This window comes from Pelodiscus sinensis, chromosome 3 (assembly GCF_052426305.1).
Source record: "Pelodiscus sinensis isolate ZL-2025 chromosome 3, ASM5242630v1, whole genome shotgun sequence".
Taxonomy (NCBI): domain Eukaryota; kingdom Metazoa; phylum Chordata; order Testudines; family Trionychidae; genus Pelodiscus; species Pelodiscus sinensis.
Window position 1 is genome coordinate 114296156 of NC_143054.1, and position 24846 is coordinate 114321001.

A 24846-nucleotide genomic window follows, 5' to 3' on the forward strand; every position below is an offset into this window, starting at 1 on the left:
AATTCTGGCTCGTGCCGGGTCTGGGAGCTCAGCAGTATCAGAGGCAGCAGCGCAATAGGCAGCTGATCCACAAAGGGAGCTCCGCTTGTGGCTCCGCTCGTGGACCCGCTCCCACCTGGCAAACCAGGCTGCTGCCTCTGATTCAGAGGCAGCAGCACAGAGTGGGTGAAATCCCCTTGGGAGTGGGGCCAGAGCGCACTGGCTGCCAGCCTCACCCAATAGTCAATTAACTGATAAGAATTCCTGAGGTTAATCGACTATTCAGTTAATCGATATTTAACATCCCTAATATGTGGACATTTACTTGTACCCATGTTTTTAAGTTGGTTGTGATAATAGTCAGTTTTAGGAGATATTTATGTAATGTGATTGTTCCTATTTTTACCGAACAAAGTGAGTGGAGCATAGCCTTTGGATGTCAATCAAAGCAGCTCTTGGCTCCTACTGAAAGATGCAGTGTTTATTTTAAAATCCTGCCTAATTGGTGAAGAGAATAGCTTAGCATTCTCATTGTCATTTCCATTCTCTGGAAACAAGATGTAAAATTCAGAAAGAATACAAGAAATAAAACTGGCCTGCATGACTAAAAAATCCTAAAAGCCATGGTGGTGGAAATCAGACAACATTATAGTCATCTCTGCGAGTGCTGCCTATTACTAATTACTATTGTCTGAAACTACCCATTGAGACCCTTTTTTCAATTGTTTAAACTTTCCCAAATTTTTACGTATTCTGGCTGAAAACGTGTCAGGCATTTGCATCACACTGAAAAAAAAAATAGTAGCTGATCATGTATAATTAATAGATTCCAAGACTAATGGGGTCCATTGTGATAATCTAATCAGACCATTTCTACAGAATAGGTCATAGTGTTTCCTTGAAGAAATCCTTAGAATATAGCTTTAAGAAAAACATCCATGTGCAGTTAAAAATAGCCAGTGATTGAGACTCCACCAAAAAATGGGTTAAGTGGTCCAATGATTTATTATTACCTTCACTGTTTAAAAACAAAATTGACGCCTTATTTTCAGTCTGAATTTATCTGGCTTTAACGTCCAGCCATTGGGTTGTGTTATAACTTTCCCTGCTAGACTGAAGATCCCTATATAAAAATTTTGTTCACTCTCTAGGTACATAAACTATAATCAAGTCACCCCTTCTTCAATACATGTTGTCAAATCCTGTAATCATTCTTGTCTCTTCTCTGAAAGCTTTCTAATTTATCAACTTGTTTTTGAACTGTGGACACTAGAACTGGACACTGTATTCCAGAAGCAGTCCTACCAATGTCAAATACAGAATTAAAACAGTCTCTCTACCACTCTATCATGGGATCAAGTGAAGGTTGCATAGGCAAACTTACATTTGATATTTCCTAACTTTTGAGTCATTGATTGTGCAACCTTTAATGTTCTTTAAATCAATTCCTAATACTAAGTTTAAAAAAATATAGAAATTCCACCATGTGGAACCATATTAACTCCCAGCTTGGATTATAAGCAGCGTTTGGACCTTCAGGGTGTCTGCCTTTTGAACTAAGGGCATGTTTATTCAGCAAAGTTATTTCAGGATATCAGAGGGATACCGGAGGTATCCCAAAATAGCTACCCCACATTTTTTGAATGCATCCACTATTTCAAAATAGAGCGGACGCAGTATTTTGCCATCCCTTTAACTTCATTGTGTGAGTATGGGATGGCTCAAAATAGCGCTGTATTTCGAAATTTGGTGCTGTGTAGACTGCACCAAATGACGAAATAAGCTATTTCAAAATAGATTCAAAATAAGCTACACAGTTTGCGAAGCACACGTTGCGTATCTTATTTTAGGTGCTGTGTAGACTCACCCTAAACAATAACTAGTAGCAGTAGTAGGTAGTTGTCCTCCATAAGAATAAGGCACTTAAGAGGGAATTAGACACACACTTTGGTATCAGGGGTGCAAAATGGAACTTTTTTTCCCTCAGACTGGAAAGTTACCATTGGAAACTCTGAAATGCCAGTCTTTGGAGACCCAGCCTACTCCTCGTTCCTGTGGCTCATGAAGTCATACACAGGCAACCTGGACAGCAGTAAAGAGCAGTTCAATTATAGGCTGAGCATGTACAAGTGGTGGTAATGTGCCTTTGACCATTTAAAAGTATGTTAGTGAAGCTTATTGACTAGGTTAGACCCCAGCAAAAGCAATATTCCCGTTGTTGCTGCTTGCTGTGTGCTATATAATATCTGTAAAAGTGTGTGGGGGGGAGCTTGGGGAGAGGGCGTAGAGAATTGAGGCAGATGGCTTGGTAGCTAATAATGAGCAGCCAGGCACCACGGTAATAAGGAGAGCACATTGAGGCACATTGCACATCAGATAGGCTTTGAAAACTAGTTGAATGAATGATGAGACGATGTGACAGTTTCATATGTTGCTCATTACCAAGCTTCTCCCTGTTGCACAGGTACTTCCCTATACAACTAGTGCTGCCTCCCCCAACCAACCAACAGAAATGGCAAAATGAATAAAGACCTCGTTGTTCTGAAATCATGTGTTTCTTATTTAGTAAACATGGGGAACACAGATGTAACTGAACAGAAAAGGAGTAGTAGGTATCCCTAGACTCTGAGAAGGAGGGGAAGCACAAGGACATATGGCTTATTACAGCTGTGTAGCAATCACAGCTGTGGGAATGGCAGCCTTCTACTCCAAGAGCCATCCCTGAGAGTTGATTTAAAGTCTTCATGGGCCTTCCCCACACATTCTAGGATGTTTGGGGGTACGTCTACCCAGCAGCATAATTTCAGAATAATGTTATTCCAAAATAACAAAGAGCATGTCTACACTACAAGCCTTTATTTCAATATAATGTCGAGCTGGAGGACTTCTTACTGACTCATGGTAGCCCTGATTTCATGAGGGCTAAGGGAAGTCCAAAGAAGAGTGTTCTTCTTTCAACTTCCTGCTGTATAGACCTTACCTAACGCTGAGTTAAGCTATTCAACTTCAGCTACACCAATTGCACAGCTTAAGTTGTGTAGCTTAATTTGACATTAGCCCTGCTGTGTAGATGTACCCTGGGAGAGGAGAATGTGGAATTTGGTAAGGACAGGTGGTTTATCAATGAGTGCAGGGGGCTCTATGCTCCATTTGCTTTTCCTGCACTTTTACCGGGCACCTTGTCGGCTCTGTTTTGCTCCCCCATGAGCCTCAACATCTCATTCTGGGTCTTACACTGATGTTTCCTGCATGCTCCCCTGTCCTGTATAATGAATGGCAGAGTGCTGGGCAGCTAAATTCATTTTGTAGGTAGATACGGTAATGTTAGGCAGATATGTTAGGCAGACTTTTTTGCTTCCACTTTGAAAACATGTGGGAAAAGGTGCTTGCAAACTATAGTCCTTGTTGTTTATACATTTGCATTTGTAAAGGGAGACCACATTTGCAAGACCTCCTCTCCCTCTGCACAGCATGCTTGAAAACTGCAGGCCTCCTTTGTCATATGAGGGGAGGGATACAGGGGCTCAGATGTGGATAGTCAACATGTAGTCACGCACACACACCCCCATGCAGAGCAAGGCTGTTCTCCAAGATGATCTCTTCAAGCACACTGCAAACAGGGCAGCAAACCCAGGGTCAAATTGTTGTGGACGAGCAAACAGAGGTGAATTCCCGCAGTGCTATCAATTACAGAGCTTCTCCCAGATCACCATGCATGATACCAATCTTCTCTGACTCACAGAGCATGATAGGGAGTGAATGCTGCATGAATGTGGCCAGAAACCTAACCCTTATGCCACTATGCTTTGTGCTGCAATGATGCCAGATCACTTACTTGGCATACTACGGCGTCCTACCATGGAGGACAGAATAAGACGGCCCTCCCCAGAAACCTTATGAGAAGGACTGCAGAGTACCTCTAAGAGCTTTGTAGAGATGTGAAGGGAGGATTCCTGCTCCAACTCCAGACGCTTTAATCATTTTTTTTCTTGGAAGCTCCTTCTGTGAAGGTGAACTAGATGTCACTGAATACCAATTGCTCACATCAGATCAAAGATTAAATTCACATTTAGCCACTGTAGTGTGATTACAAATGTGAACTCGCCAGAGGTGCCCTCCCTGCCATCGGGGTCAGCAACAATAAATCCCAGGAGGAGATTGGCTCCAAAGTTAGAAAAAGGTCCTGATTGCTGGTGAGATCAGATCCTCCGCTTGCTTGTTGAGCATTCTTCTCCTCTTCCTTTTCCTCATCTACAGTGACCTCCTGTTTGTTGCCAGAGGCTGCCTGAAGAATTGCTTGGAAGGTATCTACGGTTGGTTTTGGAATCGTGGCTCTCTTTCTCTTTCTCCTTTCTCCTTTCTCCTTTCTCCTTTCTCTTTCTCTTTCTCTTTCTCTTTCTCTTTCTCTTTCTCTTTCTCTTTCTCTTTCTCTTTCTCTTTCTCTGAATCCTGTGTAGCCACTAATAGAAGTGACATGTCTGAGGCTCTGACCCAAACCAACTCCATTGTCTTCTGGTACGCCTGCTTGATCTCCTTTTCACACAGCACTGCTGTATACTCTTGTTCTGTCCTTTTTCCAGCAGGCCGTATGCAATTTTGGCATAGATAGTAGCTTTTCTTCTGCTGCTTTGGAGTTCTGCCTGCACAGATTCCTCTCCCTACATAGCAGTCACATTCAGTATTTCGTGCATGCTTCATGTTAGAGCTTGTTTGCGACCCTGGGCATTGATGGTCATGTGTGCTGCTGGATTCACTATACTGGTCAAACAGGAAATTCAAACCTTCCCAGGGCTTTTCCTCTGTACCTAAGAGTGCGGCAGAGTTGAAAGTGCTGGCCAGTGTGGTCACGTTAGGGCACCTCCCATTTTCCAAAGTCAAATTGAACAGCACTGTGTCTGCACTATTCCAACCTCAACCCTGGAAGGTCAGATTTAGCACTACTCCTCTCATCAAGGAGCGTACCAAAATAAACTTTAAAACCCCTCAATCCTTAAAGTTGGCGGAAAGGGCCCAGTGATGTGGATGAGTTCATTATAAAATTGACATAACACTAACCACATAGTGTAGACAAGGCGCAAGTGTATAATGGAAGGAAAGAAAGAAGGTCTGATAATTTTACAGTAGCTAATAATATTCAAAGCTGTGTAAATAAAAGTACTGAGGATTATCAACTCTTGCTTTAGGGTAAGATGATCTATTTACTGAAGGCCTTATCCATACTGTAGCTTGAACTATGCTAGAAAAATATGTGCTCAACTCTGGTATATAGCATGACTTTTAAACCAGACCCATGCTTAGCTGCTTATACCATGGATATTTGGTATAGCTGTAAACAAAACTTTTTTTAAAAGATCATATTATGCTGATCATTACTTAGTAGTCATTGCAGAAAAATCACATTCAGTATTGTGTTAGCCAGTCCTCCAACATTAATTGGTAAAATAAATGAATAAGGTATTCTAGAATAAAGCCCCACTTCTGTGATGTACTTAATTATATGTCTAATTTTGAGCATGCTAGTTATTTAGTTAAAAGTCAATAAGACTATTAACATGCTTGAATTTAGAAACTTGCTGCATTGGAGCCTGATTAGGGCTCACAAATTCAGAGTGTTACATTTTCTACTGCAGTCTATTAGTCTGTCCTTGACACCTTAAGTCAAACTCATCCCTGATTATAACTTCATTAAGGTCAATGGAATTCCACCAAGGATTATTTTTATTTTTTTATTATTAAAATGTAGTGCTAGTATATTAATGGTAATGTCATTCAAAGTATGATAAGTGTGCTTAACGGGCTGAATTGTAACAACAAAAATAAATGAGACCAGTATCTTTTTATAACAAAAAATATTGTGTATATATATTCTGTAAATAATCTCTTTTGGGCTTAAGTACTTTATTTTTGTTGCTCTGTGATAAAGCTTTTTATGGTTATGGATCCTGCAGCCTAAGATAAATGGTGTCTTTTGTATAGCAAATTTGTAAAATATTCTCTGTAGATTTTTAATTTTTAACCAAGACAAAAAGTAACCCTTACCTTTCTTCATTTTAAATTTTGGAGCTGGAATCACTCCTGGTACTTGTGATGTTCTGTCTGTAATACCTTATGTGTGAATGTTTGCTTACTGCCTGGCACAATGTTAGCTTAGCTTAGTTCTAAATAAAAAGGAATCTAAAGATCAAAGATTATTGTTTCTATCCTCTTTAATCATCTTAATCATATTCATAGGTTATATTAAGACATTTAGCTTAATATGTGAACAATAAAATAGGCTTGGAAGTCTTTCCCATCTCAACTCAAGAAACTGAAAAAGCTTAAATTGTTGTAATCACTGCCAAATCAATGCAGTCTAATCACTGCCAAAATTCCTTACATTTACAAATTTTCTCACATTTGTGATTTTAAAATTAAACTTTTATGTATTTAAAGTAAGAGTGATTGATTTAAAGGCCATATATACTACATTCCATCTTAAGCAAAATTGTCTAATTACGTTACAAGGTGAAAATACTTCAGCATTTTATAATTCAGTATTGCTAGAAACCTAAATACTATGCAGAGCCTTAGATTGTGTCTACACAGCAAAGTAAGCCCAGGCTTAGTAGAACTTGAGTTAGCAGACCCAGGATTTGTTAATATAGGGCTTGAAGGTCTGCACTTATTTCTAACTCCAGGTTAGGAATTGTTGAACTGTTTGGTCTCAGCCTAGGGCTTCTGCATCTACACTGCATTACATGGGCCTGAGATCAACCACTCCATAGCCCAGACTTCTAGTGCCCTCCCAATATGTGGCCTCTCTAGCTTTTTCTTCATGATGCAGTGTAGGAAAACCTGACAGTCACCAAACTTGATTGTCCAGGGGACAAAGAAAGTCAGCTTGTGAGATCATAGAACATTTTTGACAAACTCCAAGGGTACAAGTCCAGTGGCTCCTTTCTTGACTCAGGCGTAGACCATCCACCCTATGGGATCCCAAGACTCTAGATCTGAGCCCTGATTTAGCATGAAAGGGAAGGGAAGTTAGACTTGAGCCTGGATTCATAACATGGGCTTATGTTGTCCTGTAGACATACTCTTAGAGTATCAGAGGTGTGTTGCTATAATATTAAATCTAATAATTATCCATTGCTGTTAAAGAAGCTCCATCTGTTTTATGAATAGTCTCTTATTCTTGAGCTATGACAAATCCAGCTCAATCAGAGCTTTCTATTTCTAAATGAAAAACTTCAAGGTTTTGTGAAGTTCGTAAATATATATATCTCTAAGAGTAAAAACCTGTTAGAACCATGGTGCCAACCAGTTTTGAACCAGTACCTACTTCTGTTGTGAACTAGCCACACTCAACTGGCCAAATAGCCACATGTGGCTAGTGGTTTGGATGCCATGGTGTTAGAATGTTGTCATGTTGGGTTTTTTTAATTAAGGCAGAAGATTATAAATTATGTTGAGAAAAAATTAGTTTTAAATCTGAAAATTAACTAAAAATACTTGCTCAGTATATTTATAACTTATTTTACCTAAACATGCAGATATATAGTAACTATCTTTATATATCATTTTTGTGTTCTCTCAGAAGTGGGTGCTAAAATGTAAGTTTGTCAGGACCCTGTTTTTCAGATGGATAGCTTATTTGCAACTGTAATAATATTACTGTGTCAGACTGCAGTGTAAACAAGTCATGGACCTTTTTTTATTCCATGACATCTGTGTATGCTCATCTGAGTTTATATCTACAGCCATCATTTGGAGGGGGAAAAAACATGGTTGCTCAGGTGATCCTGACACTGAAACTTAATTAACAATTCTGTTTGATACAAGATTCAGAAAATAATCTGCTTCATTCTACCATAGCTCTCTTAGTTCTGCTTGGCTGATAGTAAAACTTGCATATTCTTACTAAATTATCCAATTTTATTATGAATACACAATGAGGGTAGTTGAAGCAAAATGCAGGACAATGTAGCACTTTAAAGACTAACAAGATGGTTTATTAGATGATGAGCTTTCGTGGGCCAGACCCACTTCCTCAGATCAAATAGTGGAAGAAAGTAGTCACAACAATGAGGGTAGTTCTTTGAGTAAGAAGGTAGCATTTTTATACATGTGCTTGTTGGAGTCTCTCTGCACTCCAGAAGCTTTTAAAATACAATATCAATCTTTAAAAATGATTAACCTAGCCAGTGCTTTGGGTCTGGAATAATAAATGTTCAAGTCCTAAATAATCTCAGCTATCACTTTGCCAGATAGCAGGCAGAGACTTTTATTATAACCAACTTTTAGCTACAACAGCTGTATTAAAATATCAGTAGATGTTCAATTTTAAATTTACAAAAAGCAGATGAGTGAAATACTATCTTGAATGTAATCCATTATATCATGGTATTTAAGAGGTCTCAGAACAGTGAACGATTATCTTATTTGCCATATGTGCCAAGGGCTCTGATAATAGAATGTTGGTGAGCATTAAATAAATGTCTGGTTTGGCCATTACATTCAGTTTGAACACTGTATTTCTTTGTCTTATTAATTAAACACCTTTAAAGTGCTTCCAAAAGCAAAACCACCTTTGTAAAACAATTACAGCAATTTGCTAAAAGACATTTTGATTTATAGATGCGAGGTACAAAAACAAAAATCCTCAAGTGCTCTTGCCCCAATTGAAAATGCCTTTAGTCATCTTTTTTAAATGAGTTGGTTAGTCCAGTTCTTAGAGCGCAAATGTAAAACTCCTTGAAGAGCAAGCATATTTTTGAAGGGCCAGCTAAATGTAATCTGTTTTTGAACAGATTTTTGTGTTACTGAATGTTAATAGTCACAGCTGTCATTATATATCATATATGAAGTAAATAAATAGTAAAGGTTCTGGATAGGTTGAAGAGTGTGAGACTTTGCTTTTTGTGGTATAAAAGCTGAGATGGCTAGGTTTTTCACTACTTGTATATTTATGCTTATTAGTTTGTGGATTTTTTTGCAGGGAAACAATTAGCTTTGGTTTTCTTTCATTTTTTGTGATGATTAATTGCATTGAGTTATTTGTCTAGATATTTAGAATCTGTGATGGAGAAAAACTTATTTAAGTATTCTAAATATTCAAAACGATATATAAAATACATGTCACTGTTAAAGAAACTAGATATAAAATTATAGCAATGTGCCTATCAAATATCTAAGTGAATTAAAATTATTGTTCTATTGTTAAATTATTTCCGTGTTAGATATTGCAAATGGTTCCAGTTCAGGAGGATACCGTCCACCTCCCAGAACAAAAGAAGTAATCATCAATGGACAGACAGTGAAATTAAAATACTGTTTCACTTGCAAGATTTTCCGCCCACCTCGTGCCTCTCATTGTAGCCTTTGTGATAACTGCGTAGGTGAGTATAAAGAAAACTTACATGCTCATTTTTTGTAATTTTTTATTAGAGCACTTTCAGAAGGCAGGATTGTCTTGCTGTGAATGCATATGTTGTTGTGCTTACAGGAACCAGCCTCTCACATGATTATAAAATCATCCAGATGATCACTAGCTAACAAAGTTGTCCTGCTTCCTACCAGACAGTGAGGATTTTGGAGAAGGGTAGATGCAGCCTCCTGGAAGATTCTGCCGTTTAACAGTTTTAAGGCAGGGAAGGGTGGGTTTAAGACTAGGGCCTATATACATTGCTATTTAGCTATAGCTAGTCAAACCTCTAGTTTTAAAGACATGGTGTCTCATCTAAGGTAAATTATGCAAGTGCAGTTCACATTGCACCAGTGTACATTACATCTACACTAGAGGTAGAGCTAAAATGGAGGATAAAATCCCATTGTAAAGACTTGTCTGCACTGTAGCACAACTAAAGCTCTGTAGCTATGCCAGTGTAGCACTATAACATACATTCTTCAGCAATGGAAGGGGTTTTTCTGTCATAGGTAATCCTCCTTCCTGAGTGGCAGTAGTTAGGTCAACTGAAGTATTCTTCTGTCTAGGTAGCTGCATCTGCACGGGGGTTTGTACTTCTGAGTGCAAGAGCTATGTTGATATAAACTTGAGTGAGATTACAATGCACACTGCTATAGTTACACTAGTATTGCTGTGCAAATGCGTTCCCCTAGTTCAAATACAGTGCAACAAAGCAAAACATTATATGGAGTGCATCTTACTCTAGTTAGTATCTGGGGTGCAGATCACTTCTTACACTGGACAGTGCAACTACTTTTGCGGTTTGCATCAGTGTATATACGCTGGTGGGAGGGGGAAAAAGTGTATACAAACCTTTGGAGTTAACCCCCCATGAAAATGAAATTAAGTGATCCACACATTCTTTGAAGGCAAATCCTGGTCCTTTCTTGCCACCCATCAAGAGAGAACCACTGACATTCCACAGCAAAAGGAATGCAGCAATTTTTTGGGGCCCTTGGCTAGCAGAGAGCTAAGATAGTCAGGAAACCCCCTGCATCCAACTCAACAGTACTACATGGGGTAGATAGCTTGATCTGCTGCTATAGTTAGTCTGCTTATGTAACAGGTGCAAGCATTGCAGTGTGCTCAAGCCTTGAGTTTGGAGAAGCTGCCACAGAGTAGCTCAGCTGTCTTGGCTAAGCTGTAATGAGTGGGAGAAGTTAGTCTTTTCCTATCACAGTTCCAGAATAATTGGCTTGTGCTATGCTCTGCAATCAGGATATAGTTTGTAGACAGTTCACATCTTCAGTCAGTTCCAGCCATCTGCAGACTCAAAAAGATTATACAATATCATTCACACCCAGTTTATGTTTGGAAATTTGTCTCTTCTGATGTAATGGCTGGAAAATTAATTTCACTTTAAAAGCTACAGAAATTTGATGATTAAGTCTTTGCTCAAAGAAAGTCTTACTTGCCATTGGCAAATGAGTGCTGTCCGGCCCTGATTTTATTTTAAGATAGTAAACTGAAATAGCATTTAGATCCTTTTTTTGCCTTTTTCCTGAAGATTGTTCTTTGGAGGGTAAGTAGGATAATTAAAGTGTGGTAATTTGAACTCATGTAGTTTTCCAGTGTAATTACAACACTTTTGGGGATTAATATGAATGATTAACACACTGGTGATCCTGAACCTTTTGCAGTCAAGAAAATAATGTAGAAAGTAGATGTCTCCAGCTCCGAAATGCAATTGCAGTATGCTGCAATGATCTTTTTAGGTATAAAGCAGACATTGGAAGAATTATAGATTCACAGTTAGGGAATATCCATATATTGAATTCTACGTTGAATGTGGAAAGGTAGCCTTTGGTGGTCTTAGAACAAGTATCAGAGGGGTAGCCGTGTTAGTCTGAATCTGCAGTAACGAGAAGTCCTGTGGCACCTTATAGACTAACAGATTTATTGGAGCATACACTTTCATGGGCAGAGATCCACTTAGTCAGATGCAGAGCTCGACAAATAATACAACCTACTCACCCATGGCGAGTAGATTGTAACCCGGAAGAGCTGGGTTCGGGCGATCTGCGCATGCGCAGATCGCCGGACAGCGTAGCTGGCGAGCGGGGCTTGCTGCGGTTCGGCGAGCCCTGGTCAGATGCATGTAGTGGAAATTCCAGAGGCAGGTATACATGCATCTGACAAAGTGAGTCTTTGCCCACGAAAGCTTATGCTCCAATAAATCTGTTAGTCTATAAGGTGCCACAGGACTTCTTGTTGTTAGAACAAGTAGATGCATGTAGACAGTTTCTTTGGTAAATAAATCAAGTGTTAGATGTTATGGTAAAAATTCTATCTGTTGGTCAGGAAATGTTTTTCTCCTGTATTATAATTAGAATTCTTAAACCAACATAGGTCAAATGTAAGCCAAAGTCTGTTTTTTATAGAAATCAGTTTTTTTATTGATTATAGATCAAATAAGAATATTTCTCTGGGTTTTAAATTAGAATTGAAACACTTTAAACGGATGTTATCCATGCAGCGTTTGCAGCAGTTGATGTGCTGTTGTTTGAGGCCCTCACGGAAAAACTGTAGATAATGCAAACTACTAGATGCACAAATGAATCAAACTCCCTTTTATTATTAATTTTTAATGGTGGTATCCACTGCAACTAAGCACTTTCTTTGAGGCAGGAACTATCCTCTCTGTCCAGAATTTGCAATCTAGAGAAAGATAGACAAAAACAATAGGTTAAAGAAGAGGAGCAACAAAAAGGTATTTTTATACAAATTAATAAGATTGACTATCAGTAACACATCAGAAGACCCTCTTTATGAGGGATTTAAAAGAGAATAGTGTTCCTTTACATTTAACTCAAGAAGGCCATATCATGTATAGAGGAGACCATGTCAAAGAAAGTACAACTATAATCTTAGGAGAGGCTCATGTGTGTGGACTGGGTTAGGAAAGATGGTGCAGCAAAGGGTGTGTGGAAGAGGTAACAGAAACCTTGATAAGAAAAGATCATTAGGAAGGGATAGCATGTTTTATTGAGTTTTGGAGGTGGTGACCAAATGTTTACATTTTATACAGTTGCTGCTGGGATGACAATGGAGAGCTTGAAAAAGAGAAGTGATGTGAGCATCTCAGTAGGCAATGAGGAGGACTTTTTGTAAGGAATGCGGAGGAACAGAGCCCTTCATTATTGAGAGTGGCTGTCGTGTGTTGCAGGAATACCCCATTTCTCTAGACTTCCTCTTTCTCCTTCTTATCCCCCACCTCTCCTCCACCTCATTTGGGTTTTGGCTATGGTGTATGTTGTAGTTGGAAGCTGTATTGGGAGATGTGCACATGCATATTTGGACTTGTAATGGTGTGTATGTTGGGTGATTTTCAAAGACACAGGGGTAGGCACCTAGCTGCTTTTCAACTCCTGCTGGCTGCCCAGTAGGGTAGGCTCCTAATTACCATTAGTTCCTTGGGAAACTTTACTCTTAACGTACTTGCAAATAAGACAATTTTGGTTATTAATTGGCAGGTATTTGTTAGTAGCAGTAGTGTTGGAAAGTGTAAAATGTTATGTATTATATTTGATGTATGTTAACAATTAATTTCTGTGTAACTACCCTGAACAATGATATGGGATTTATTGGGGTGTTTCCCCAATAAATATATTTATTCATAAAATTAAACATCTTCATCTAGGTTGGGTTTTTAAAATGTGATTTGTGCAAAAAGGCATTATTCAGTAAGATAACTTTCTGCCATTTTCTATTTATTCCACAAGTAATCTTAATACATTTGCTGTGTGTGTGGCTTATTTCTGTTGAATGGAACACTGACTTATGTCTCAGTTGCTCCTAGTTTTAAAATATCTATTCCCATGTTGCTTTTTCTGAATTACTGCTGTAGTCATGCAAAACACCCTAATATATATTCAAAAACAGAATCCCATTTTTCACAAAATTACTGTGCTATTTTAGTTCACATCACTTTTTAATGTGATGTAGACTTGCTAAATCACACAGAGGCTATCATAGATATTTATCTCTTGCAGCTATCAGAAATTCTTTTAATGAAAGTTCAGCATCCTGACCACTTTTGCGGGGGAGGTTTTATCAATGAAATTATTACTTTATTTATTCACTCTATCTATTGTAGAGGCCCAAAGGCTGAATTAGTTTCTCTTTGTCCATACTAAACATACAGAGATGCCCAAAGTCAGTAGCTTTAAAGGCCAAATATACATTGGCAAGTTATAGCACATTAAATCAGCTTCCAGTGCTATAACTTGCTGTGTTGTGCCTGACCTCCGGAAATGGCCAGTAAGCCTTCCAGTGATCACTCTGCTCATTGTTTCAGACTCAGCTATCTGCCTTACTGGCATGCACATATCCCCTTTCAGAGCTTTATTTTGGACAGCTTGCATACTATGCTGATTTGTTCTGCATCCTAGAGCTGATCATTCCAGTGGCATGCTGGTGCTTTTGAACACAGAGGCAGATGTCTGTGAGAGAGCTGTCAAGGTTACCCCTCCTCCTGCCTCAGGATAGGTTGTTTCCTGTCACTGTCTGAACTTACAAGACAGCGTGCTGATGTCTCCCAAAACACTCTGTCACTATCTTCCTTCCCCTGAACCTCAGTTGAAAAGCAGCTGTCAATACAACAGGATGACCATGGAGCAATGGGATTGAGAAACCTGCATCATGTGACACTGACTTTCCCATGTGGCATTGCAAACCCTTCCCAAAGCATCCTATAGCCATTTGCACAGTAGGATACTTACCACAATGCACTACTCTCTGTGGCATTGAAAGAGCTGCTAAGGTGAATGCACTCCACCATCACAGGGACCTCAGTGTGGACACACGCAGCAGTTTCCCTGCTATGCTCTTTGAGCAACACTGTAACTGCCAGCACTTAATATCTAGCCTTGCCAGATGCTTTCTCCAAAAATCCCAAACATGGGGGGGGGGAACCTACTCCTACGGGAGACCAAACTTGTTGAGTGCACAAAAAAAAAATCTGGTATTTTCTGGGGGGTTTTACTGGACAGGGGCCAGAAAAAATGGCTGTCCCAGCGAAAACCAGACAGCTGGCAACCCTATTAACATCTGCCATTGTAGACATAGCCAAAGATCTTTTATCTGTTGTCCCCCACAGATGTTGCAAATCAGTATCAGCATCTATAGAAATATAATTAGCAATCACTCCTTTGTTTAATTTATTTCTGGTTTCTACACTAATTTCATTACAAAAGAATAACAGTTAAAATTTTGTCAAGACAATGACTTCTTTGGGTGCATTGTAATTTTGAAGTAAATGGGACTAATCACATGCGATAAGAATAGCTATTCGGAGTAAGGAATGAAGGATCAAATACAAAGATTTTAATAATAATATTCTAAATTTTAAAGACTTATGAAATTGTTAGAATTGGATTTAATTCAGCACTATTGTGTTTATTTTCCTTTGTGTACATCTCTCTCATTAGGATCTTGGAGAAAATAGACACATTCTGTTTTTAAAAAGAGCTTACAAAATGTATTTATTGGTAGCTTACAAAGAGTATTTATTTAGGGCTTTTTATTTTACTACTGTTATTGATATTTCAAGAAGAAATAAAAGCCAAAAGTACAAATTTCCATGCAAAGTACAAAATCTGTAATCCTGAATAGATGTAGTCATACACTATGACATCAGAATCCTACAAAGAGCCACAGTTGTAAATATTACAAAGCATGCACAGATGTCTTGGATCTCAAAATAATTAGCTAGCTTGATATCCAGGACAATGGGCATTCATTTTAAATAAAGTAAAATATGAATGTATGTCCAACACAAAAGATCTCAACATTGTATGTGTTTATGGCAGGGATGGGGAACCATTTTTTTGGGTCGCGGGCTACATACCCACAGAAAAATCAGTTGGGGACCACACAAGTGAGAAGCAAAACAAAAAAAAAAACAACAAACCTCCAAAAAACCCCAGCTGAGACACCTCACTTCCCTAGTGCTCCAGGCCCACCTGTGGGGGGAGGGAAGAAAGAGGGACAGGGAGGACTGAGACTTAGGGTTCCCCATAGGCCAAATTAAAACTTCTAGGGTTCCAGGATTAGTGGATTTTGTAAATTCTCCTCTCCTACTTTGGAGTGGGGCCAAAAATGAGGGTTTCCATGTGAGGGATGGGGCTGCTAGCGAATGAGATAGGGTTTGGTGTGCACGATATGAGTAGGAGGTGGAGTGCTGGCCACTGTCGGCAGACAGGATACTGGGCTAGATGGACCTTTGGTCTGACCCAATACGGCCGCTCTTATGTTCTTATGCGAGCAGGTGGGGATGAGGGTCCAAAGTCAGGGTGGGAGGTTGGGGCCAGGAGCTGGCTGGGAGTAGGTTGTCTGGCCGGGAGGGAGGGAGCAGGAACAGGATGGAGGTGTGTAAAGTGTCTGGCCAGAGAGGAAGATGCAGGAGCATGCTGGGGTTAGGGTGTCTGGCCGGGGGACGGGTGCAGGAGTGGGCTGAGGATGTAGGGGTCTTGGCAGAGGGGTGTGTGAGGGAGCTGCCGGTGTGGGGTCTGGGCATGAGAGATAGGGGAAGCACTTAAATGCCTTTGCACCCTCTCCACTTCCAGGCACTGTGTCCTAGGCACATCCTCATGCTGCTCCCATTGGCCATGACTCCAGCCAATGGGAGCAATGAGGAAAGCCTCCAGGCACCATGTCTGGGTGCTGCTATTACCCTATCAGGGGGAGGGGCAGTGGCAACATGCTGCGAACTGGCTCCAGTGGTGAGGTTTGGGGCTTTCACCCCATGGGAAGCTGACACTGGCAGTGAAACTTCGCAGGGGCAGAGGCTCAAGGCAGGAGCACCAGTGTGGGCTCCCTGCTGTGTGGGAGGGAGGGGGAAGAGGCAGGACATTGAGCTCAAGTCATGGCCCACCTGCAAGGCAGTCATGGACCACAGTTTGAAGACCACTGCACTAGATTTTGCTCATCTTTTAGCTGCCTAGAAGGGTACACTATGCATTTATTGAAGCAAATATAAAGCTTAATATTTTCAGGGTCTTAGTGTACTTTTAATATATATACATAAACTTCTCTTATCAACCATGTTTCACATTTACAACTAAATGATTTGCTAAAGGAATAGAGGGATTAACTGTGGTTAGTGAATTAAATTATTTCAGATCAGCCTGGGAAAATTTTCAAATATGCTGATTCTGTCTCTTAAAAATTAGATTTAAAAAAATGATGACGGAGACTTATGTATAAAGTGGAAGAATCAGACACATTTTTCTACCTGTTGTTCAACTCCAGGTCAGTTTCTCAGTTTTTTGAATGAATCAGTCTGAATTTAGAAAATATTCTTTCAGTGCTGGCAGAAAAGAGTATTGCTTTTCAAAAGGGTGTTTTGCCAATTCACCAATCTCTGGTATCTGGTGCTTAGCTAATGACTTCCACCAGTTCAGTGGTGCGACTTTCTTTAAAATATCAGTAAACATGTACTGCTTCAATGGTTTTCCATCAGCCCTGAAATTTATTATGGCTGACAAAATCGATGGATGATTATTAGATGCTTCTTTAATTTTGTTGAGAATTTTTTTCTTCAGTGTCTCTTGAAGTTCTGTGTTGTTTTCAACAGCTTCAGTAGTATAGCAACAATCTTTCTGCAGTTTGTCCTATGCTATGGAAATATGCTGAACTTATTTTCTATATTTCTTGTTAGTTCCTTGTTGACTAGTTTACCTGTGATAGTTCCATCTTCTTTATCATGATATTATTCACATATAGTCATCAAAATAGACGAGTTATTAATATGTAGCTCAAATCAGTCAACCACTGAATTCCATTATACATCTTAGGGGAGAATTAGTTTGGGTCTTCCTCCTTTTTTCAGTGACACTTGAGAGAAGTATTGTGTAATTTCAGCAACGTTTTCCTTTATTTCTGGAGTTTGATTAAAGTCTTTGGCTAAACGATGCATCAAATGAAAACTAGTGTAAATTTCAGACTCCTTTAATTATTTTCTTCTAGATTTCTTCACATCTTTGCTACACTTGAAACATTGTCTGTGACAAAATTATTCACTTGAATTTTTGTTCACAATGGTTGTAGCTTTTACTGCTGCTGCTTTTGAAGTATTCTACTGTATGAGCACTTCGTGCTGACTCAATTGTTTCTGTAAGGCTATGTCTAGACTACATGGCTCCGTCGACGTAGCCATGTAAAATAGTTTATTCGGCATAGTCAAAGAAGCAGGGATTTAAATAATCCCCGCTGCATTAAAATAAAAATGGCCGCCGCGCTGTGCCGATGATCAGCTGATCCAGTACAGCATAGCAGTCTAGATGTGGCACAGTCGACAAGGGAAGCTTTTGTCAACAGCTCCGGTAAACCTCATTTCACAAGGCATAACTCTGAAGCTGTGGTCATTGCAGAGAATGGCATTCATAACCCTTTACTGTCTAATCTAAGCCTTGAAACAAAATGGTAAAAACAATCACTCTCTCAGTATTACATAGTGTATTGCTTTTAAAAAATGCAGTTGTAAATGAAAGCTGCCTCCTGCTGCAGCTTTTTGTTCTGCTGTTTAAATGATGGAATTTATTCTAAACTTGGTTTTCTAGTGAAAATAATTAATCATAAGGATTATTTAAATCTATGAAACTATAATTAACAACTTAACAAGCATGTTTAAAATTCATAAATGTCTAATGGACTCAGTGGAACATTGTGATGAAACACAGCACGGTGTTTCCTAGAATCAGTGACAGAGTCTCACGATCCATGATGATTTTGCCAGTCTCTTGCTTAAGTCTTGGGTCCCCTGTACGATCAATCCTTGTTATAGTTCACAACCTATTGTGCCATATTTATAAAGCTTGACCTCAAAAGTTAGATTTTCCATTTAAGAAGTACCAACTTAGGCACTAAAGTTCTCCTTCCCATCTTGAAAGATGTCACTTTTTTCAGGCATTAATGCTTTTGGGTCCAAGCATGAACAAAACTACTTCTCTAGATACTCACTGTCATTATGCAAAAGTAGTTAAGGAATTACAAAAAAAAGAAATCTTATTTGGAAAGTGATTATAAAGTTACCTGTACATACCATACATATTTTTATTATTCCAAAAAATATTTCAGTATTCTTTTGTGGTCACTAATATTGCACTGCATGATATAGACTCTTTGCCCATAGATCTATAGTTATTAGTGCAGTACAGATTAACTTTTGGTGTTGAGCCTAGGGAGCCCCAATTAGGCAGGGGTGGCTAAGCAGCTCTAGCTCAAACAAAAGAATATGTGCTTACCTCATCTTACATATAGTAGTAAACAAGGTTTTGAGACAAGAGGGAGACAAGGCAAATCTGCATTTCAGCATACACGGGGAGAAAAGTGAGCTTTGGAGCACCTTCACTCTCAGATTCCACAGCACCAGCACTCTTACTGTTTAAATAAACCTTGCTTTAAGGAATAATTCTCAGAAGAATCACTTGAAAGAGAGAACGGACTATGGTAGTGAAGGACAAAAACACCCCAGATATCATCTCTTTTGCTTGTTTTTTCATGTAAGATACACACAGAAGTCAACCTTTTGAGCTTTGAGGGCAGATGCTGACTTGAGAATTTGGTCAGCTATGTTGATAGGAACATGTGGTAAGGATTTTACCTTGAACAAAATCTAGTTTTAAGTTTTAGCACTAGACAGCATTTTATCTTTATTTCTCTTACAGTCATTTCTGACTTTAATGCCTTCTGTTCACTTAAACTCTGTATCTTTGTAGTTAAACAAAACCTGGTTTATTCTTTATCCAGTGTAGAGTTTAAACTGAATTGTTTGATTGATCTAATTAAAGTAGCAAACTGTTGAATACTGACACCTTACGGAAGCAACAGACCTCTTAATATTTGAACTGTCAGGAAGAGCACTGAACAGTGCAGAACACACATTTTTGGGGAAAATCCAGGACTGGAAGTGTGTCAGGGTCACTCTGCAAGTGGTAATCAAGGCTGGTGAAAGTCAGAGTGTTGACTAGAGCATTTCTGGCAGACTGCAGCTCTATACAGATGTTCAGGTGTGACCTGCATACTGGTTAGCTGTTTGTTAGGGGCCCAGGTTGTGAGCAACAGTAGCAGAACACTGTGGTTGCAGGTCATTTGATGACACAACCCCTCACTAGTCGGGATTACACCATGGAAGGTGATAATAACATAGTCAAAACAGAATTTTTACACAGCATATTATTTACCCGCTAAAGGCCTCGATTAACATTTTTATTGAGTCTCGAGTATTGTGTCTAGGAATAGTCAAAAGAAAGATTACTGTTTTTTTATTTGTCTGGTTTGCACCAACCAGCCCTCAACTTCTCAACCTTTGAGCTCCAGGCAAACATTTTGAAGGTCAGGTTGAGGGTGTGATAGGCCACTTACCTGTAAGGCAACTGGACATCCTATCCACAATCATCTGACACCCTTCTACCCAAACTGGACTTCACCACCATGGACAGATGGGTATTGGACACTGTCAAGAACAGTTACTGCATCCCCTTTTCGTTTTATTCCTCCAATTCATACCCTACCCTTCCCTCTTCAGGGACCCATCTCATGAGAACATTCTAATCCAGGAGCTCAACCACCAGCTCCATCTGGGAGCGATTGAACCCATGCTCCAACATCACAGAGGGAAGGGTTTCTACTCGCAGTATTTCCTTATAACAAAGAAAATGGGAGGATAGAGGCCAGTTTTCAATTTAAGAAGGCTCAATCACTACATACATCTTTTACTCCAAATATATTCTCACTGGAGACCACGCAGGGTTACACTAGTATGGGTTTACTGTTTGAGGAATTAGCACTCCACTATTTGCACTACAAGATTAAACTAAAGAAAATAGAGCTGCCACTAAAGGTATAAACTAAACAAGATAGAGCTGCTACCAAAGGTGTTTAAACTAAAGAAGATACAGAGCTCTCTCACTCTCTCACACACACACACACACACACACACACACACACACACACACACACACACACACCCCTCTTCACTCATTCACACACATTCATTCCTGCCCTCAGGCACTCTCATACTTACACAGGCATATGGGTTGCAGAAGGAGCAAAGGCATGTAGATCCTGGAGGGTCTGTCTGCTCATCATGGCTGGGGAAGCTGATCAGGAGGAGAGACACTGGCTATAGAGAGGAGTTTCTCAGGAGCAGGGGAAGAAAGAGTCTCACATATGCTCCCTCTCCTTATATAGTGTCTGGCTCCTGTGACTCATTCACCTTGTCATCAGGGAGCATGCCCAGACTTCCATTTATCCAGCAAAAGCAGCAGTCTGTGATGACTCATTACCATGTGCTCCAGTCTTACATTGCAGCTTCAAAAACACACACACTCACTCTCTCCATTCACTCAGGGGAGAATGCAGTTTAGAGCAAGTTACAAGCAAAGTGGCTGAGAGTTACAAAGTTTACTAAGTTGCAACTTACAGTAAGTTTGAGAGTTACAAAGGTTGACAAAGATTACAGCAAGTTGCAAGGTTTGACAAAGATTACAATGAGTTGCAGTTTAAAACCTTAGACCTTACAGTTAGTATCGTTTCAGAAAATGCATGAGTAAAATCAAGTAAGCTCAGGCAGAGGCTTGTTTATACAACATCATCTGCAAGGGTTCAAGATGGTTGCCCTATCAACAGTAATCCCTGCCTTAGAGAAAGGAGATTGGGTATCGATCGTCAAGATGTGTACCAGAGGCCCCGGCTTTACGATGGCCCAATTTACAACCTCCCCTCACTTACAACCTTTTCCGTAAGTGTGGAAGGGGCCGAAATCCCCCGATTTACGTCCTCAGCCCCATATTTATGATGGTGTACGATGCCTGTCATAAATGCAAGCTGGAGTTAAGATGCTCCCGACTTGCGACGCTATCCTCAAAGCCGATCGCGTCACAAGTCGGGGGCAGCCTGTACTTCCATGTGTCAATTCAGACAGCACACAGAAAACACCTTTAATTCACAGTCAACAATGGACATTTTCAATATAACATGCTCTCCTTCTGTCCACAGCTCCAGAGGGTCTTTTTCCAATCTGCTAGCTTTCATGGTAGCATACCTTCATAGGTGAGGAGTCACTATATTTCCATGCCTCGACAACTGCCTTTTAAAAGCACAAACATATCAGGAGGCAGAAGACGCAGTCATGTTGACTGTGTCAACGTTTCAGAGCCTACATTTGCAAATAAACCTACAAAAATGCAAACCAAAACCAACACAAAAATTAGAGTTCATAGGAGCCCACCTGGACTGCACAGTGGTAATGTAATAGACTGTATTCCACAACAATGTTTCCAGACAATCACAGAACTGGTAGAAATCGCTCAGAGTAGTCCCCAGGTCACTTCAACTGTTGGGTCACACGGTCACAGCTACCTTTGTGGTATAATATGCCAGATTACACATGAGACTCATGCAGCTGTGGCTAAGGGCTATTTACAAGCCAGATTTCCACAGCATCAATTCCTATCAAAGTGAAATAGTCCTTAGCTTGGTGGACAAATCCAGGCAATGTGTACAAGAGAGTACTTTTCCACCCACAACCACCATCCATAACTGTCACCTCAGACGCATCTCTCCTGGGTTGAGATGCACACACCGGCAAACTCAAGGTGCAAGGTCGATGATCCCCAAAGGAATTCAAGTTACACATAAACGTATTAGAGTTCAGGGCAGTAAACAATGCTTGCCAACACTTTTTATATCTAATCTGCAATAAAACAGTACAAGTTTCTGCAGACAATCAGACAGCCATTTACTACATAAACTTCCAAGGCAGAGCCAGATCATAACACTTCTGTATGGAAGCAGTCCAGCTATGCAGATGGTGTAACCCATACCACATACATCTTTGAGCCACCTATTTGCAGGACAAGGATAATACCACGGCAGACACCCTCAGCAGGAACTTCAGTTCAAATCATGAATAGGAGAGCAATACCAATCTCCTATTACAAGTGTTCAGTCAGTGGGGATTCCCTGTTGTGGACTTGTTTGCCACCAGTGCCAACAAGAAGTGTTCACAGTACTGTTCTCGTTTGGGCATTGTCATTTATGCTTTCTAGGGGATGCGTTCACAATAACATGAAGCGCACCACTATCATACGCGCTCCCCCCAATCCCACTTCTCCATCGAGTAATCAACAAGATAAAGCAGGACAGGTCCACAGTAATATTAATCATTCACTGTTACCCCAGACAGACATGCCTTACCTGATGCATATGTCTACAAAGAAGCCAGGGCATTTCCCCATGCTCCCTCATCTCCTGACTCAGAACTGAGGTCACATACACCATCCACAAGTCCATACTCTCCATCTGCAGGTATGGTTTCTGACTGGCTCATCTCAGTAGAGGCAACATGTCCTGGACCGGTACAAGAGATTCTTCTCAACAGACACAGAATAACTAGGAAAAAGTCACATTTATAAGTGGTGAAGATTCTCTATGTGGTACCAACAGAAGCAAATGGCTCCTGTGACTGCCTCCCTACCTTTAGACCTAAAGTACTTGTTATCTCTCAAAACCTCAGAGCTCTCATTTAACTCATTAAAGGTTCACTTGGCTGTGGTAACTGCATTTCACCTCTCAATAGATAAGTCTCTTTTTACTCACCCTATCACTAAACGTTTTCAAAAGGGAATCCAAAATACTTACCCACCAACAAAGAACCCAACGACACTTGGGATCTCAATGTAGTACTTAGGGCACTCACCCGCAAGCCTTTTAAACTTCTCACCACCTGTTCGATGCTACACCTATCCATGAAGCTGGTTATTTTAGTCACCTTCACTTCTGCCAGAAGAGTAGGAGAATGTGACGCTCTCGTGGCAAATCCACCTTTCACAATATTCCACAAGCACAATGTTATTCTATGCCCACACCTGAAATTCCTCCCAAAAGTCCCAAATACTTTTCATTGTAATTAACCTATTTATTTACCTGTTGTCTTCATAAAACTCCATGCAGGTAGCAGAGAGGCTGTGTGGCACACTCTTAACATCCCTGGAGCAGTCGCATTTTATTTGGACAGAACAAGACAGATATGCAGATCTCCATATTATAATCTCCACAGGTTATTTGTGTCGACTACAGAAAGATCCATGGGCATACCAATCTCCAAACAGAGGCTGCCCATATGGATCATGGCCTGTATTAGATTGGCTTACTGTACCTTTGGATGGGACCCTCCGCTACAGCTACGTGCTCATTCCACAAGAGCAATGGCGATGTCTACAGCTTACCTGAATAACATACCTCTCATGAACATTTGCAGATCTTCCACAGTCTTTTGCTCATGCCTTTACAAAACACTGGGCTCTTGAATCTTATCTGTCTCATGACACTCACTTTGGCCAGACAATATTAGCTACCATGCATACTAATGATCAGCTGAAGCTCGATCCTCCAAGCATGAGTACTGCTTCATCATCACCTAAGGTGGAGCACCCACCAGGACACTTTTCGAAGAAGAGAGGGTTACTTACCTTGTGCAGTAAGGAAGGTTCTTCTAAATCGTTGTCCCTGTAGGTGCTGCTGCACCTCCCCTTCTTCTCCTCTGCTTTGGAACCATCTAGACAGAACTGAAGTTGGCTGTGCATGTGGAGTAGCTGCACCGGTGCATGCTGGGTGCCCCCTGTGCGCAGCCTACCGAGGGCACTGCTACCTAAATTCTCTGACTAGAGATGCAGTGGTGCTCTAGACACTTAGGGTACATCTAAACTACATGGCTCCGTCAATGGAGCCATGTAGATTTGTTTGTTTGGCAAAGTCAAATGAAGTTGCGATTTAAATGATCGCGGCTTCATTTAAACTTACATGGCTGCCGCGCTGAGCCGACAAACAGCTGATCAGCTGTTTGTCGGCTCAGCGCGCTAGTCTGGACGCTCCCCTGCCGACATCAAAGCCCTTTGTCGGCAGCCCCGTTATTCCTCGTGGGATGAGGTTTACCGGGGCTGCCGACAAAGGGCTTTGATGTCGGCAGGGGAGCGTCCAGACTAGCGCGCTGAGCGGACAAACAGCTGATCAGCTGTTTGTCGGCTCAGCGCGGCAGCCATGTAAATTTAAATGAAGCCGCGATCATTTAAATCGCGGCTTCATTTGCCTTTGCCTATGTGTCTAATCTACATGCCTCTGCCGACAGAGGCATGTAGTCTAGACACAGCCTTAGGGAGCACCACTGTCAAAAAACCTCCCTTACTGCACGAGGTGAGTAATCCTCTCTTCTAATCATTTTAAGAGCTCAATGTGTATTCCACGACAGCAAAGAAGCTTACAGCACCCAACATTTTAAACACCTGAAATATTTATCGGTAGCTTGATAAGATTGAAGATGCTGGTTCTGAATTTTCCTCATTCCCAAGAAGGTTCAGTAACTTTACCCTAAATAGCCACTCAGGAATTTGAAATAGATTTATAGCAGAAATATATGGTCC

The 24846-nt window shown here is 40.4% G+C and overlaps 1 protein-coding gene across 4 annotated transcripts in view; it reads left to right on the forward strand.

Moving 5' to 3' along the window:
• ZDHHC14 (zDHHC palmitoyltransferase 14) overlaps positions 1 to 24846 on the forward strand; it is a 148161-nt gene that overhangs the window by 90586 nt on the left and 32729 nt on the right. For all 4 annotated transcript variants that reach the window (XM_006114986.5, XM_006114988.5, XM_006114987.5 and 1 more), the window contains exon 3: positions 9198 to 9356. In XM_006114986.5, coding sequence (XP_006115048.1) covers positions 9198 to 9356 — 159 coding nt within the window. The remainder of the gene's footprint in view (positions 1 to 9197; positions 9357 to 24846) is intronic.